This window comes from Pristis pectinata, chromosome 19, assembly GCF_009764475.1.
Source record: "Pristis pectinata isolate sPriPec2 chromosome 19, sPriPec2.1.pri, whole genome shotgun sequence".
NCBI lineage: Eukaryota > Metazoa > Chordata > Chondrichthyes > Rhinopristiformes > Pristidae > Pristis > Pristis pectinata.
Genome location: NC_067423.1, coordinates 30338678 through 30357706, shown reverse-complemented (window position 1 = coordinate 30357706; position 19029 = coordinate 30338678). Strand labels below are relative to the sequence as shown.

At 42.6% G+C, this 19029-nt stretch overlaps 1 protein-coding gene across 5 annotated transcripts in view; it reads left to right on the top strand.

Annotated features, from left to right (window-relative positions):
- Positions 1 to 19029, top strand: part of apaf1 (apoptotic peptidase activating factor 1) — a 179356-nt gene that overhangs the window by 29518 nt on the left and 130809 nt on the right. For 4 of the 5 annotated variants that reach the window (XM_052033698.1, XM_052033700.1, XM_052033699.1 and 1 more), the window contains 3 exons: positions 4455 to 4586; positions 15343 to 15581; positions 18647 to 18814. In XM_052033698.1, the coding sequence (XP_051889658.1) occupies positions 4455 to 4586; positions 15343 to 15581; positions 18647 to 18814 (539 nt within the window). Of the gene's footprint in view, positions 1 to 4454; positions 4587 to 13104; positions 13229 to 15342; positions 15582 to 18646; positions 18815 to 19029 lie in introns of those variants that run through there. The other variant, XM_052033701.1, reaches the window with a different exon arrangement.

Sequence of the window (19029 nt, the reverse complement as noted above, 5' to 3'; positions counted from 1 at the left end):
TGAAATTCCTCAAGTTTCAGGAAATGTACCTTTTTATTGGAAGATGTCATATAGCTCCAGTAGACAGATAGAGATGGCAGGTAACTACAGTCCTGTCCATTTAACATTGATTTTTGCAACTTCCCTATAATCAACCCATTGGAGGCTGAGGTGACTGAGCACTTGAACAATTATCAGCTGATCAAAGCAAGTCAGCACAGATTTGTGATGGATAAATTATGTCTGATCAGGCTAGGCATTTTTTTTAGGTGACAAGCATGGTGGATAAGGGAGTGTTTGCAGAAGGGATTTGGGAAAGTGCTACTCAAGTGATTACCAAAAGTCAATGACATGGATTAGAAATATCCTGGGAGACAAGGATAACAGGCATGTACTCTCATTGGTAGGATTGTGGTGACATGTAGTAATCTATTTTTGATCTGCAAGAAGGAGAGCTGTGGAGGAATTAGTGGATTTGGGTTCTTGCACACAAATGATTACAAGTTACAGTATGAGTACAGAAAGTGTCCTTTGGTTTTATAAGCATGAGAGAGGACTTTTATGTTTCCTGAGGGGTCTCAGAATCTTTGACAGTGTGGATGTAGGGAGGTTGTTTCCTCTTGTGGGAGTATCTAGATCGAAGGTCACTTAAGAGACAGATGAAGTGAAAACTTTTCTCTCAAAAGGGTGGTGGAAGGAGAATTTTTTAAAAATAGAGATGGATAGATTCTACTTCATTATATCACTGCCTGGTATGGAGGCTGCAATGCACAGGATCGAAAGAAGTTGCAGACTCAGCCAGCTCCATCACGGGCACAACCCTCCCTGCCATCGAGGATATCTTCAAGAGGCGGTCCCTCAAGAAGGTGGCATCCATCATTAAGGACCCTCACCACCCAGGGCATGCCCTCTTCACAAAACCATCATCAGGGAGGAGGTACAGGAGCCTGAAGACCCACACTCAACGTTTTAGGAACAGCTTCTTCCCCTCTACCATCAGATTTCTAAACGGTCCATGAACCCATGAACACTAGCTCATTATTCCTCCTTTGCACTATTTATTTGTTTTTGTAACTTGTAGTAATTTTTATGTCTTTCACTATACTGCTGCCACAAAACAACAAGTTTCACGACATACATCAGTGATAATAAACCTGATTCCGATTCTTGATCATTGATGAATGGTTACTGCTGGTTATCTGGAATGCAGTGTTCACAGCCTTACCCTGATCTTGTTAAATGGTAGGGCAGGTTGGCCAAGTGGCCAGCCTCCTGTGGTTGCAGAGGAAAATGCCAAAAGAAGTGGGTGGGGGGGCATTGTTTGGTGGGGACAAAAGAGCAAACCAGTGAGTCATGAAGGAAACAGTCCCCTGGAAATGCTGAATCAGAATCAGATTTATTATCACTGACGTGACATGAAATTTGTTGTTTTGTGGCAGCAGTACAGTGCAAAGACATAAAATCTGTAAATTAAAAAAATAAATAAATAGTGCAAAAAAAGAGGAATAATGAGGTAGTGTTCATGGATTGTTCAGAAATCTGATGGTGGAGGGGAAGAAGCTGTTCCTGAATAGTTGAACCTGGGTCTTCAGGCTCCTTTACCTCCTCCCCGATAGTCGTAACAAGAAGAGGGTGTGTCCCGGATGGTGAGGGTCCTTAGTGATGAATGCTGCCTTCTTGAGGCACCGCCTCTTGAGGATGTCCCCGATGGTGGGGAGGGTCGTGTCTGTGATGGAGCTGAGTCTACAACCCTCTGCAGCCTCTTGTGATCCTGTGCATGTGTTGCAACCTTGATCCCAGGTTGTGATGAAACCAGTCAGGATGCTGTCCACTGCACCTCTATAGAAGGGAAGGGAAGGAGATGGGATGATGTGTCTGGTTATGGAATCTTGTTGGGTTTGGTGGAAATTGCAAAAGTTGACCCATGGAATACATAGGCTGGTGAAATAGAAGGTGAGGACCAGGGGAACTCCAACTTTGCTCTGTCCAGGAAGAGAGAGGATCAGAGCAGAGGTCTTATGCATTCCCCTCCTCACCACCTTCTCTCCAACTTAGTGGGCTTGTTTTTCTCTCTTTCACAGTTCTCACAAAGGGTCTTTAACCTGAAGTGTTAACCCTCTTTCTTCCCATAGATGCTGCTTGGCCTGCTGAGTGTTTCCAGCACATTTTGTTTTTATTTCAGATTTGCAGTGTCTGCAGTCGTTTTGATTTTCCTGAACTGAGTGATGGTAAAGTGAACAGCACAAGAATGTGGATTTCAGTGTGACGTACAAAAAAGGAAAGAGAGATTGGATTCAGAGAAGAGTATGAAGCATAGAGCAAATTAAACACTTAAAAAAAACTCGACAGCAGTTAAAACCTGATTAATGAGAGTCCACATTTCTAATAATTTTCAGTATTGTAGAGATTTAATGGGAGTAACTAGCACTTACCATTTATCAAAAAATGCGAATAGAAATGCAGCAGCTTTGGTGGTGAGGTAAACAATGATATGTTATTGTAACAAATAGAAGGTGCATCTTGGATAGGAACTTATGTATTTTTGTTTTTGTCTATGGAGTTGCCCTCAAGTTTCTGTGAACACTGTCAGCGTCGTGTTTTAGCGCAAATTCTGAGCCATTACCTCAAGCAATTTGGAATTCACAAGTCATCAGTCTCCATAGTACTGAATTTAGTATCTGGGCACTGAACCTGTTTGGGGGGTGGGGGGGGGGGGGGCGAGTCGTGGTATAACGTGGAATTAACAGAATGACTGGAATTACCACCACAGAGAGTAAAGCACATAGGTACATTTAGGAAGAAGTGCACATCAGCAATCTTTGCCCTCAAGAGTAAAGAGTTCCAAGGCTCCACACCTTTTGAGTGAAAATGTCCTTCTCATTCTTTTTTTTGATGCTGATCCCCAGTCTTGACATAAATTTCCACTTTTAGAATTTCCAGACACTGGAACAGCTCTCAGCATTTCCCCTGTTGACCCTTTCTAGAATTCTGTATGTTTGAATGAGATCATCTTTCATTCTTTTAAACTTCAAAGAAGTTAGGTCAATAATTTTGCATCCTGAGAGCAAAGAGCTGCGAAGTGGCAAAGCGCTGTTAGACTACTTATCAGACACCTTGGATGAGGCACAATTTTCTGCACTTAAACAGTGAAACGTCCAAAGCCATGAACTTTGGCAAACTCCACAACCAGTCTTCCATCTTCTGGTTGACTGTGGAAGTAAAACAGATTGCTTTGCAAACAAGAAACAATATTGAGTAAGGTTAATCTTTTTCCAAAACGTAGAAGAGGTTTTTGGGGTAACTACTGAAGGATCATTTCCACTGGTGAACTTGTTGCAAGGATGATAGGTTCAGACTTCTGTTGGAGGAGGAGTGGGAAAAGTTTATAGAATAGGCCAGACTGCTAATAAACAATGCTAAATTGTGAGTAGTATTTGAAGTTGAATTTGTAATTTTTAAAAGGTGTTTATAAAATATTGCTCTCAAATTTCTGCTAAGGTTGGCCCTTCTGCTCATGTCTCATAACTGTGCAAAAGTTCCACGCTCCTACATAAGTGTGGGCAAATTTCTGCATTGGTGATCACTGTATTGTGGTCCATTGCTGGTGTCCACTTTTGGAGCGTGAACTTATGCTGGGAAATCTGCCTATGAACCTGTGGTAGGTTAGAAGTGGTTGCAGATGTTGCAATGTCAATTCAATGGAAAGGAGAAGCTGTAAGCGACAGGGGAATAATACATTATGTACACTTTTTAATTTAAACTGTTAATTTAAATGCATTTGTTGACTTTTGTGGTTTAAATTTTTCAATTTTTTAAAATTTAATACATTTAATAGTTCTTGAATATTTTTGAATGTGTGGGAGATATTTCAAAAATATTTGGGTGTTTGGCAGTTTTGACAGTTGGTTCAGCCACGGTGAGCATGGCTTTGACTGTCAAAGCATTTCTGTGAAACTGATGAATGGTGAGGTTCTGTCCCGCTTGGAGCCTCGCTGACTAATCCCAAGCCATTTTCTTTGTGGAAGTTTGCCGCGGGTCCCACTACATGTACAAGTGGAATAAGCAGGTAGATGATCGGTGAACAGCTTTTCTGGAAATCTCATGGCACTTAAACCTGAGTATTAAAAGATGGAATAAAATTGAAGGAATGTTGAATTAGAGTTACAATCTTTTGCTCCCATGGGCACAATCAGAGAATATTCTCTGTTACTTCTGCTTTTCTGAAAGGGCTTCATTGAGCACTGGAGTCCACTCAAAGATAAAGTTGTACCTCACCATTAAATACCACTCTCTACAGATGAAATTAGAAAGTAGAGAATGACCCATTGGGATATGGGGTTGAAAGATTCCCATTTATCTCTGAAAATGTTGAATCATTCTGATTGTTATTGAACAGTGATACTAATTAGCCCTACTAATTAGACAAGTTAAACCTGTGGGTAAATATTGATTAAACTTTTTAAAATGTTTTGCAGGGAATCAATTCCTCATTTCTGTACAAAGTGGCCTAAGCAATGACAAGGGGCTAGAAATACTAGCACGTTTTGTTAACTTGAAGGTCTCCTGTTTGCCAGAGGAAGCGCACAGCATAGTGCAGGAATGCAAAGGTAAGTTTTTAATGGACTGTGGAAGCAAGATAAATTGCTTAGTAAATAAGGAACCACACTGAGCAGAATTGGAGTGAAGTTGTGATCAAAAAAGAGTTTTCTTTAGATACAACATTGGCTAAAAGGGAACCTGCATTGCTGGGTTGTTATTTCACCATGTTGCTGCAGTGTTTAGTTTTGCCACTGAATGGCAGTGCAACACATAAAATTTCAGTTTTGAAGTTCATTGTTTTTAATAAAGCTACATTTAACTATGGTAATGTGGGATTTTGTTGAATTGTAATATTCTTTCTTTTCAATACTTATGCATCTGAAGTCCAGTATAATATGTAGAATAATATATAAGCTATTGCGTGTAACAAGGATAGTGCATGGAGTCATACGATTTAAATCGGTCATAGGATGACATATCCTTGCTTATCAACTTATGCCTATCAAAAACTGTGTTAATTTTAACACTGAATTATGTCATTCATGGTTTCATTCTAATTTTGGTAAATGAATTTTTTTGGTGGCAGGTTTGGATATTGAGATCCAATGATATAACTTCAGCTGTGTGATTTTTGAATGCATTTTGCAGGAGAATATAGTTTCATGTATTTTTCATGCAAATACATCTCCATTTTTTTTTATACATTGTGACAACTCACCGTACCGGCATTGAACCGGCTCCCAACATCGCGAACGTCGTCGGAGGCCCCGATCCAAGATGGTGCGGGGCCCTCCTTCTTCTCCATCGTTGGGCTAGGAAAGCCCACGCGTGGGAAGGTCAGGTCACCCGCATGTGACGTCAGCTCAGGAACTGTAGCGCAGGAAGCTTTCGGTTATTAAAGGCGCACCGCACCCCTGTCGTTCATTCGACTTCTGACTTCAAACAATTGACTCTGTGTCTTCATTTCGTAGTATGTAGCTAGCCACTACATTGGTGACCCCGACGGGCCCAAACGTTTTTGGACCCACGATGTCTGCACAACAAGATGTACAGGCAGTAGCCCTTAAACTGCCCACCTTCTGGACCCTCAGGCCTCGTGTATGGTTCAACCAGGCTGAGGACCAGTTCCAGATTCGCCAGATCACCAGGGACGACACCAAGTACTACTATGTGATGAGCGCCCTCGACCAAGGCACCGCAGCTTCATCCAGCTGCCCCCAGAGGACGAAAAGTACAATAAGTTCAAGACCCTCCTCCTTGAGACTTTCGGCCTTTCCCGATGCAAATGGGCCTCCCGCCTCCTCCACCTCGATGGGTTGGGTGACAGACCCCCCTCTGCTCTCATGAACAAGATGTTGGTCCTGGCAGACGGCCACAAACCCTGCCTGATGTTTGAGCAGGCCATTCTGGAGCGGTTACCCGACGACATCCACCTGCTCCTGGCGGATGCCGATTTCAGTGACCCCTGGAGGGTGGCTGCCTGGGCGGATGTCCTTTAGCGGGTGAAAAAGGAGAGCGAGGCGTCTGTCGAGCGCGTTGCCGTGCCATGTACACGGCGGCCCAGCAGGCCAGACCCGGCAATCGAAAGCATCCCACCCGCCACCAGGTCTGAGACACCGACCGACCAATGGTGTTTCTACCACCAGCGGTAGGGCACAGACGCCCACAGGTGCCGGCCACCATGCAGGTTTCTGGGAAATGCCAGAGCCTGCCGCCGCTGATGGCTACGGCGGCTGGCCACCTGGATAGCCTTTTGCATGTGTGGGACAGGCGTTCCGGCCGTCGTTTCCTGGTGGATACCGGAGCCGAGGTCAGCATCATGCCTCCCAACAGCCACGAGACTCGCAACTGCACACCAGGACCCGCCCTCAGAGCTGCCAATGGCAGTGCCATCCAGACCTTTGGCAACCGTTTGGTCCACCTCCCGTTCGGCACCTGCAACTTTACTTGGAAATTCACCCTGGCCGCTGTTGCGCAACCACTCCTCGGGGCAGACTTCCTTCGCGCCAACAGTCTGCTGGTTGACCTGCAGGGTAAGCGTTTGGTACATGCCAGAACCTTCCAAACGTTCTTGTTGGGTGAGGCCAAGCTACTGGCCCCACACCTCGACTCCGTCACCATGTCGACCAACGAGTTCGCCAGGGTCCTGGCAGAGTTCCCGTCTGTACTAACTCCCCAGTTCTCCACCACCTTGCCCAAGCACGGCATCCAGCATCACGTCCCCACCCAGGGCCCTCCCCTCCACGCCCGCGCCCAGCGGCTACCCCCGGACAAGCTCTGCGTCGCGAAAGAGGAATTCAAAAGGATGGAGGAGTTGGGGATCATCTGCTGGTTGGACAGCCCATGGGCCTCTCAGCTACACATGGTCCCCAAGGCAGCCAGAGGCTGGCGACCCTGCGGCGATTACCAACGCCTGAACGACGTAACTACCCTGGACCGGTACCCTGTGCCACATATTCAGGACTTCGCTGCCAACCTGCACAGGCGGTCCATTTTTTCCAAGGTTGACCTTGTCCGCGGCTATCACCAGATCCCGGTTCATCTGGACGACATTCCAAAGGCGGCGCTGATCACACCTTTCGGCCTCTTTGAATTCGTCCGGATGCCCTTTGGCCTCAAGAACGCTCCTCAGTCCTTCTAACGACTGATGGACGCAGTCAGGCGCGACCTTGACTTCGTCTTCATAAACCTCGACGACATCTTGATCGCCAGCAGCAGCCGCCAGGAACATATCACGCACCTCCGCCAACTCTTTTCTCGCCTGAGGGATTTCGGCCTGACCATCAACCCAGCCAAATGCCAGTTCGGGCTTGCGACAATCGATTTCCTGGGCCATCGGATTGCCACGCCCTTGCCTGCAAAGGTCGATGCCATCCGCCATTTTGCCAGACCCACCTCCATCAAGGGCCTGCAGGAATTCCTCGATATGGTAAACTTTTATCACCGGTTTATACCATCCGTGGCCCACATCATGCACCCGTTGTTTGCTCTCCTGTCGGGCAGAAGCAAGGACATTGTTTGGTCGGAGGAGGCTCACACCGCGTTCGTCGAAACCAAGCAGGCCTTGGCGGACGCGGTCATGTTGGTGCATCCTCGTACGGATGTCCCGACTGCCCTCACGGTCAGCGCCTCCAGCACAGCGGTCGGAGGCGTTCTAGAGCAGCTCATCGAAGGGCGTTGGCAACCGCTGGCATTCTTCAGCAGACACCTTCGACCACCAGAGCTCAAATATAGCGCCTTCGACCGCGAGCTGTTGGCATTGTACCTGGCCATCAGACACTTCCGATACTTCTTGGAGGGCAGGCCCTTTACAGCTTTCACCGATCACAAGCCGTTGACCTTCACTTTCAACAAGGTCTCAGATCCCTGGTCAGCACAGCAGCAGCGGCACTTGTCGTACATCTCAGAGTACACCACTGACGTCTGCCATCTGTCCGGGAAAGAGAACACCGTCGCGGATGCACTGTCACAGCCCACCATCCAAGTTTTGTCCGAGGGGGTGGATTTCGGCACCTTGGCGGAGGCACAGCGAACGGACATGGAGATGCCCAGCTATTGCACCGCAGTCTTGGGCCTGCAACTGCAAGACCTACTGGTAGGCCCCGGTGAGCGCACCCTGCTCTGCTATCTCTCCACAGGTAGACCCCGCCCCATCGTCCCAGCTGCCTGGCGCCGACGGATGTTTGATTCCATCCACGGCCTGGCACACCCATCCATCCGGACTACTGTCAGGATGGTGTCCGACAAGTTCGTCTGGCACTGCCTGCGTAAACAGGTTTCCGAATGGGCCCGGTCCTGCACACACTGCCAAACCTTGAAAGTACAGCAGCATGTCAAGGCCCCCCTGCAGGACTTCCAACCTACCCGCCGGAGGTTCGACCATATCCATGTCGACCTGGTCGGCCCCCTCCCAGTCTCCCGAGGAGTGCGGTACCTCCTCACGATTATCGACCGTTTTACCCGCTGGCCTGAAGCCATTCCCCTTGCAGACACCTCCACCCAGTCCTGCATATGGGGCCTTTTGTCAACTTGGGTGGCCCGTTTCGGTGTCCCGGCACATATCACCTCAGACAGGGGAGCTCAATTCACCTCCGGCCTGTGGTCTGCCGTCGCCGACTTGTGGGGTTCCCAGATCTGCCTCACCACTGCCTATCATCCGCAATCCAATGGGCTGGTGGAGAGGTTCCATCGACACCTGAAGTCGGCACTCATGGCCCGCTTTAAGGGCCCAACTGGGTGGACGAACTCCCCTGGGTCCTGCTAGGGATACGTACCGTGCCAAAAGAGGACCTGCATGCCTTGTCCGCGGAGATGGTCTACAGAACACCCTTAGTCATCCCGGGCGAGTTCCTACCAGTCCCTCGGGGGCCAGAGGAAGAACCTGCTGTGACGCTCGACTGGCTGCGCGAGCGGCTTGGAAACCTGGCCCCGATACCCACCTCGCGACACGGACAGGCCCCGACATGTATGCCGACTTTCCTCCGAGACTGTAAGTTTGTTTTTGTCAGGAGGGGCGCGCACGGAACACCGCTGCAGCGGCCGTGTGAAGGGCCATTCCGGGTCGTCAAGAACAATGGGTCTACGTTCGTGCTGGACATTGGGGGGCGTGAGGAGGTTTTTACAATTGACCGGCTGAAGCTGGCTCATTTAGACTTGGACCAACCCGTAGTGGTCCAGCGAGCGCGACGCAGGGGCAGGCCACCCAAGTCATAGTTTATTTAATTCTGGTTTTCGCGACGGTATCGCTGGTTCTGTGGGGGCGGGAGGTTATGTGGCGACTCACCATACTGACATCGAACCGGCTCCTGACGTCGCAAACGTCATCGGAGGCCCTGATCCAAGATGGCGCGGGGCCCTCCTTCTTCTCCATCGTTGGGCTAGGAAAGCCGGTGCGCGGGAAGGTCAGGTGACCCGCACGTGACGTCAGCACAGGAACTGTAGCACGGGAAGCTTTCGGGTATTAAAGGCGCACCGCGCCCCTGTCGTTCATTCGACTTCTGACTTCAAACAATCGACTCTGTGTCTTCATTTCGTAGCATGTAGCTAGCCGCTACAACGTAATATGTCTCACACTGATAACATTCTCTTTATCATGCAAATACTTATTGCTTCCCTAAACAATACATTGATAAACTCAGAATACTACCATCACAATGTCTGCCGATTCATACTTTACATTTAAAGCAAGTGTTATAGCTTTAAAAAAAACTAGCACAAGGTTTACTTAAAATTAGGTAGACTTTGTAGTCTTAAGGGAAAGGTACCTAAATTTTCCATTTTATATGGAATGGTACAATGTTCCTATCCTTGCAAAATAGTCCTCCATCTAACCTGAGTCTGGGAAGCTATCGGTAAAATGATCAAAATATTACAGTAATTTTATGTGTAGCAGATACTTCATATCTGTTGAAAACACATTTCAGGGTCAGACTTAAAGAAATGAATGAATTTCTACGACATGCTTTTAGTGAAGCTGAGTCATTCCACTTCTTAACTGAACTAAGAACAATTAGAATTAATGGGTTTTAAAGGAAGCAACCCTTTACTTAACTGAAAAAGACACATTGGCCTGAAATTTGTGGAGTAGCAATGGGAAAATGCCGGTGCTTACAGTCATCACTGAGAACATGTGCAATTAAACTTGGAATCCACGAAATGCTGCAAGTGATGCCCATCTTTTCCATCAGGTGCACTGTTTTTTTTAAAACAAAAGGCAAAACGTTAAGCCTTGTTCTATTATAAGTAACTGAGCTTTTAGTGGCGTACTAAATCTTAATTGCTGCTGATCATCCAACTGGCCCTAAAAAACTAATAGCGAAGTAAAGATCATCATTCTCTCAAAAGATCATTTAAGAATTGGTTAACTTTTTAATTTTTCAAAGCTTGTGATATATCAGTTTTTTACTTAATCCTGTGTATTTCCAATCTTTGTTTAGATTTCTATGAAGTTCTTACAATGCGAGTCATAATCCTCGCTTCTTACCTGCTGCTTTGCTGTAGGCAAGAGTTGTTCAATCTGATTGACTGATCCTCCTACCTGTTGCCTGTCCCAGTGCAAAATGCAACACTTTTCCTATAAATAGTTCCAAATTCAATGTGACTTTGTATTTGAAGAAATCTATGCTCTGGAGCCTGCTAAAACTTTTTGCATAGTTTTAATTGAGGTCAGTGATGAATAGCTTCCTATCTGTAATAAAAACTGGGCCAATATGTTTTGTGTAGTATAATGTTCCTGTCTTTATGAATTAGTTCCTAATAAACTAGTGTATAACCTTACACTAATCAACACTGACCAGGTTTTCTTATTTTATAAAATATTCTTTATGCCACATTTTCTGTCCGTCACACTTTGGGAAAAAAAAATGAAGGGATAAGTGTTGCACCTCCTATGGTTGCAGGGAAAAGTGCCAGGGTACAGGGAGGGGTGGGATGAGTCATGAAGAGAGTGGTCCCAGCAGAAAGTGAGGGAGAGGGGAAGATATGAATAGTGGTGGGATCATGTTGGATAACCTGCACCTCTTCCAACCTGGTGCACTGTATTCATTACTCACGATGTAGCCTCCTCTACATTAGAGTAACGAAGCGTAGACTAAACCACCATTTTGCGAAGCACTTGCACTCTGTCTGCGGTGGCCATCTCAGGCTTCTGGTTGCATGTCATTTTAACTCTCTTTCCCACTCCCACACCAACATGTCTGCCCGTTTTCTGTTTTTATCTCAGATTTCCAGCATCTGCATTTTTTTCAGATTTTCATTTTGTTTGGAACCTTTACATTTAGTAGAGGGAGGTAGCTTTCAACCATTAGGCTGGCTCAGTTGTAACATTTCTAACTACCCCCTCCTGAGCAAATAAAGTCTTGTTTCCTCATGTAGACTCATTCATTCAAATCTGGCAATTGATTTTTGTCTTTAAACATTGCAGCAATAGGATTTGAAATGTAATACATGTTTATTCCTTTGTGTATTGTATTTTGTCTCCCACTTTATCTGATAGCACTTAATTAGACTTGTTTGAATTTGAGTCCAGAGGCTCCTGGAAAGTATGAGAACTCAACCTCTGGCTGTAAGCAAACTGATGTCATTCTTATTTTCACTTATATGGGGAAGAAATACCAGTATCATTGAACTGAAAACCAGAATCAAATAGTACATGAGAAACTTCACTTTCTCGTGTATTATTTACTTGAGAGCCATATTGTTAAAAACAATAAAAATTGTGCATTGACACAATTCCATAATTTGTTCATTCAACTTTTCTCATTAAACTAGAGCATTGAGATTCTAGTGCACCAGTTTTCTGGCCTGTTATGACAGATGGTGTTGAAGGAACTTGGTATGATATATGTGCAGATAGCAATGCATAGCTTCAGGTACCTATTTCATGGAGAAATATAGAACAAAGTGCCTCTCAGCTGCAGATGATTAGAAAGTTCTTGTGCTGTAAACTTGAGGGCAGTGGTGGTCTTTACTGACATTAGTCAGGCAATAAGGATGTTTTTTGGGACCATGTCACAAATCTAAGGTATAGTTTCCTTTGTGAAAGGAGAGATAATATAATATATTCACCTGGGTTCTTCTGATGACAGCACTTTTGATAATGCAGCGATCCTTCAGATTTGCTCTGAAATGTCAACCTAGATTTTGTATTTAATCTATAAAGTGGGTTGTGGATATGGCTTTCTGTCTTACTAACGCACACTGTCACATTGTTAGCCTGAGCATGCCCATCCACGGTTTCTTGCCATGCCAGGCAGTTGAATCTTGAGATGAATTCAGGATTAATCATGAACATCCTATGTTTTGCATCTTTTCCCATTCCATTGCAGTATTTTGAACTGCACATACTCTTCTTGGATAAGAATCTCTGCAATTGTTCACTTCCGTGATATTTGAAATCTTTTACTGACAATTGCTTGGAGTAAAGCATTTTTGATGAGATGTTGCAGATGTTCAATCAATAAATTAATTGAAATTTGTGACACCTTTGTTAGCCAGTATTATTCCGACCTTGAGGTATCACTATGCTAAAACTTTTGGCACTTTGAATTGCCATTATGCAATCTCCTATGTCTGTCTTTCTCAGGTTACTGAACACCAGAGTTTTAGCCTTCATATTTTTCTCCTCTGTGTGTTAATATAACCATTTTTGTCTCGGGAAGATTATGTTACCATTTGTTCATATTCCAGTTCCTTTAAATAGAAACACTCCTGCACAAATCATAAAAGTGCATGGCTAACAATATGAAATTGTGGGGCTGAGTATGACTTATTTATTCACATTTGTTCATTTCAATCTTTGGATTGTTGTCAGTTCCAGTAGATTCTCTGCTTCCTGGATCAACTGTTTTTAAGCTTTAAGCCTAAGAAGCTCAGATGTCACAAATCATTTTCTTCCTTCAGTGCTGGAATGTTACAAATGTATATTAAAAAAACTCTTGCGCAATAGCATGTAACTTTTCAACTGGCCTTAATTTGGCTGTCATTCACTTATAACAAAAAATCAAATTGTTGCAAAGAAGTATGGTTCACATTCTTTTCCTACCCTCTTTGCCAATCTTCTCTCCTTCCCTCTCCTTGTTCCTAAAGACACAGACTCTTTGCTGTGGTACGGTTCAGGAGCTGAAGATTCAAATACTGAGATTCGATTATGGCAGACACTCCCACTAAAAATGAGCTATGTGTCCAGATGACATTGGGAGATAGTGGCAAGGTAATGTTGCTGAGTTTAACTACATGAAGGATTTGAATTAGAAGCATGTGTGACATGTCTACTTTAGTGAATTACAGTAAAACTCCAATAATCCAGCACCCATAGGACTTAAGTGGTGCTGAGTTGGGAGATTTCCCAGACCACTGGATGTTATTCCTGTTAATATCCCAACACACTTTTTAATGTTACACAAAAGTATAATAAATTTTCCAGTGAGCCAGTTGAGTTTAAAAGGAGTGCAGGAAACAGAACCTAAACAGTTTAAATGGAGCAAGGGAAATGGGACCCTGGTAAGTTTAAAGGGAGTGTAGTAAATGGAACCAAGTGAGCCAAATTCTGAACCATCAGGAATTCTGAACAATTGGATAATGGATTATGGGAGTTTTACTGTTGTCCTGGTAGATGCTTTTATGTAGTAATAATAAGAAGCGTCTGTCTGTAGTGCTCTTCTCATTTACACACCACAGCCCAATGCAATCTCTTTTGTGATCTACAGGTTCATGCAAAAATTTTATACTTTTCTACTAAAAATATTCCTATTAAAAATGTAAAGCTTCTTTCAAATTTATATCTAATTTATATTATGTTTGAAATCAAATTATTATAACTCTTTGGTGTCTTGAGATTTGTGGATGAGGTCCAAGTAATGGAGATGAGAAAGGAAGGAAGGAATTTCAGATAACAGGGACAAGGTTAAACCAAAATCATGGAGCTCTGATTGGGCTGGGAAGGTAAATTAGTGAACGGTTAATGTTTATGTTAAATGGTGAATGGGAAAGGAATGGCTCTGAACTGCAGGACATAATGTAGGATAGTGAATTTGAGGCTTTGGCAGTTCACTACAGGCAGTAGTGTTGCCTGAAGAAAGAGAATCATGTAAAATCTCTATTGGTGAGAAAGATCACAAATCTTGAGAATTTCTACTCATTTAATACAGGTGCTGGTAAGACTTTATCTAGTGTATTCTGTGCAATTCTTGTAGCTGAACTGTAGCCAGAATATAGAGCGTTTGGTAACAGTTCACTTTGCTGCTACCTTGTAAAAGGGTCTTGGATAGTTTGGAGAGATGAAGCGCCAGAGTTTGTATTCTTAAGGAAATAGGTCCTGATCTGATTGATATTATCACCATGGAACACAGATTTAAATAGAGAATAGAGAAAGCACACAGGCACTTGCAGTTTTAATTATTTTATTCATAGGGTATTGTTATTGAATGGATTGTTTGGAGAGGCAGAGGAGGCAAATAATGTGGGAAAATTCAAAGGAGGATAGCTCTTGAGGGAATGAATGATTGAATGGTATTAATTTTTAGCGGCTGGTTATGCAGGGTGTCTTTCCTGGTCCTGGGTTTCATGCTATTAAAATCCCAGGTGGTTTCATATCCTTGTTGAATTCAATTGTCTTGTCCAGACATACTGATTTAGACCTAGTAGCTTGACATTTCACTCCAAATGCCAACTACCTGCAAGTAGAAAACATATTGCTGTAGGTCAATGTTTACCTTAACATTAATCTCTGTGTGTGTTAAAGGAAATTAATTCTCTTCCTTCTCTAATGGTGTACTTTTTACAGTTGTATAAATGAAAGGAATGGCTTCCCTTTTGGAGTGCAGAGGATTGAATGGCTTACCCTTATTTCTTTGTTGCATTTTTGTTTAAATAAAGCTGGAAATATAGACTGGAAGGCATTTATTAGCATGTATTCTTGTCAGATGGATTGTTTCCTTGAATGAAGGGGGTGGGATGGGTGATCAAGGTCCTGCTACTGGCTACGTTCCTCTCATTGTATTTTATATTTCCTCAGGGCATAGGAGGAGGCCATTTGGCCCATCGAGTCTGCGCTGGCTCTCAAAACATTCCCATCTTTTCCATTCTTCCACTTATTCACCTGCAATTTATTCTCCCTCGCACACCCTTTAGCTCCCCCTTTCTATGATGTAAGGTTCAGTTTGCTTTCGTAATTGTGGGAAAAATCATTTAATTGATCACAGATCATTTATCATATTATGATGCACTATTTGCCAGCATAATAACTGCCTTTTCCCTAGTTGAGATTTTATAAAGCTATATTTCTGAAATATTTTTTAAATGGAAATGTATATTAATATTTTTCAGGTTCTCCTCTGGTTGTCTCCCTCATTGGTGCTCTGTTGCGAGAATTTCCAAATCGTTGGGCTTATTACCTCAAACAGCTGCAGGGTAAACAGTTCAAAAGAATTCGTAAGTCGTCCTCCTATGATTACGAGGCACTTGATGAGGCTATGGCAATTAGCATTGAGGTATTGGAGGAGAGCCATAGAGAATACTACAAGGACCTCTCCATACTCAAAAAAGATGTTAAAGTACCAACTAAAGTAAGTTCTACTGCCTTCTAATAACCTGTGAATTTGCTTTTAGAAGTTAATGCCCGTTATTTTTGATTGGTGGCCTCCCAGTGGTGATGTGTGGAAATAGTCTGCGTGGGGTTGCCCTTCCAATTCCGTCCATCTTTCTGAGTCTGGGATCATTTGCTAGCTGAAAGCACTCCTTGGTCTTTGCCAAGTTCTTGGGCCAAACTGGATCAGGAAGCATGAAGCAGAAGGACTTGGCATCCTTTGATCTACCAAAAGATTTGTAAAGAAAATTCTAGTTTCAGTTCCTGGAGTCTTCACATTGCATAATTCAGAGAGAAATTGCACAGAGTGCAAATGAACATTTGTGGCATCTCCAGTAAGTTTGACTTTTGGATGGCACACCAGTCAGTGTTGCTGTCTCACAGCTTCGGGGACCCAAGTTCAGTCCCGACCGCTTGTTCTATCTGTGCAGAATCTGCATGTCCTCTCCCACATCCCAAAGGTTAATTGGCTGCTGCAAATTACGCCATAGTGTGGATTATTGGCAAAAGAAATGAAGGGGAGTTGATGCGCATGTGTGAGAAAGAACAAGTTGTAGGGATACAGGGAAATAAAGAGAAGGGGAATAGGACTGATGCATTGCTCCCTTGGGAGTTGGCATAGATGAATGATCTGTTCTGTCATGATGAGTATAAAATATGATAATGGGTCTCCTTGGTCTGCTGTAGTCACAGAGCAACTCTGGGAGAATATGAATAACATTTTAATATATGTTTACAGGCAATTGTATATAATGCCATTGAGCTGTAGGCTCAAGAAAAAGAGACAGGTGGTGATGCAGCCAAGCATGTCTTCTTGTTGGTTTTCAGCTACTGGAACACTGGCAGATGTTGCTAGAAAGCTAGAGCCTTTATTTTCATGGATTTTGTCACTTTTGTACTAGATATAAGCATGAAAATAAGGTGGTTAATTTCTGTTATGAGTTAGAGGGCACTTTGTTATTTTAAGTTTATTATTTAATAGGGAGCTTTGAGTAAATACTAAACTCTGATGTTATTCACAGATGGCTGGTTAGAGGCTGGTTAGTGATTATTGTAAAGGTACTCTGAAAAGTGAATTGTATTTTCGTTTGCTGTGTTGTGGGATGAGCAGAACTATCTGCAGGTTAGTTCCCATTAGTATATATATATAAATCTATCACTTCTTTGGTAAGTCATTTTGAAACTTTGCTTTCATGAGTTGTGGAGCTTTGATTACATCAGCCCATTTGACTGCCTTTTGGAAAGTAGTGAATCAATCCAACATATGGATAGTAGAAAGAAAAATATTTCTTAAACATATTGATAATGAATTATTCAGATGAAAACTTAGTGGAATTAGACTGAATATGGTTCCTTTTGCACACTTGTAAAACTGAACCAATAAATCTGTGTCAGGATGATGTGGAGACACCTTTGACAAAGCATCCTCGGTTAATAGTAACTCTTGTTACAGTAAACATACACAAACTTCATGTTACTAATCTAACTGAGTTGAAGTAATTGTCACCTGGATGGATCAAAGCCTTTCATATATGAAAATGTACACCAAAGCAAAATGTGGTGACACAGAGTACAAGGCACCATTTTATAATTCATGAAAAAATGCTCCTTTTCTCCCTGTGCAAATGTCAGTTGCAATTTTAATGACAATTTAGCAAATATTTCTCATCTTTTTTTATGAGCTTAAGGCCTCCATGTGGTGTGTGTAATGGCAGCTCATACATGGACTTGGGTTGCTAAACACACGTGGACAGGATAAAACACTTCCTTTTGAAGTGAAATTTCAAACACATCCTTGACAGTACTCATGATCAGTGCAATGGGTACAATCCAAACTAGTTCCTTATATTGTTTACTAAAGAGAATTTGTATGACTTCATAAGCTTTTTACACAAAATACAATAGTACCAGCATCTATCCTGATAATACAGTTTTCAAAATGATGCAACATCCAGGATTACATGAATGTTTATTAAGATAAAATTTGACTCCCACATATCAATAATACTTTGTGTAAAGTTTTCGTTGTAGAAGGAACCATTGTTGCACCCTCAATTAACCCACGTTCAGAGGAAATTTCTTAATGACTGTTGTGTCACTCTGAGAATTTTAATCTGTTTTCACCTCAAATGGTGCCATTATTTGTCCATTTTTGAAATAAAATACACATTTCAATCGTACTTGTAATAACGCATACTTCTCTCCTTGTAAGGATGGGTTGGATTTATATTCACAAATCAAAGCATTAGCTTTGGTCCAACAAGTTGTCCTCCTTGCACAATAATTGAGCAGTGATTAATGTAATTCAGTAATGTATTGCTTTTATCCTAAATATTAAGTCATCAAGGATATTTATATCATAGACCTTAGTCTGGCTTAACTTTCTTTGCTAACAGCTGTAAGTCCCCTGGATGTTTCATTACCAAACAAATGCAGGTTCTTTTTGTTATATGTCCACCAAGATTTAGATATTGATTGCACTATTAGTTTATTGGTTCTACATATATTTATTTTATATGAGAATAATATCTGCATACTACCACTGGGAGCTTCAGTGAATTGGCATTTCTGATCCCTTTCAAATAGCGGTCAATCAAAAAAAGACACTGACACAAAATATGTTGTGCTTGCATTTTTTGTGGAGTTGGGTGAATGCATATTTACCATATATTTTTGCCATCTTTAAACCTGATTCATCTTTCTCTTCGAATGGACTGAGGCCTGCCTTTTAATTTATGTTTCAATGACTTGGATCCCTATAAGCACAATGAAACAAATGCAGAAATGTTCTCGTAATTGCTTTAGAGTATGTATTGCCAATTTTTGCCAAAGATATTTTGAGTTTTGATGTTTCACCCTGTGGTGATTAAACACTTAAAACTTCAGATAAAGATTGTCGAGGTCAAAGGAATTGAGGAATATATATTGATTGATGTTTGCAAGTAATTTTCTTTGTGGGGGGTGGGGAAGAAAAGCCATAGTTGGTAATATGTTTTGTGGTAAATTCCATATACTTATCATTATGATTTTTTATATCTTGAACAGGTTCTGTGTATTCTGTGGGAGATGGATATGGAAGAAGTGGAAGACATTTTACAAGTGTTTGTCAACAAATCTTTACTGTTCTGTGACCGAAACAAACGATCTTTCCAATATTACTTGCATGATTTGCAACTGGACTTTCTGACTGAACAAAATCATGATCGACTTTTGGTAGATCTTATTTCAATAAATATCTTCTTTCCTTCTCTTTAATAATTTTCCTGTTCTGCAATTTGTACACATATCTTCTTGTATGCATCAGTTTTACTTCCAAATAACTGGTAGTAAATATATACACGGACAATGCATTTCCCAAGAGATAACAGACTTTGGATATTATGCACAGAATTTTTACATAGTGATGTGGGATTACAATTTTTTTTGTT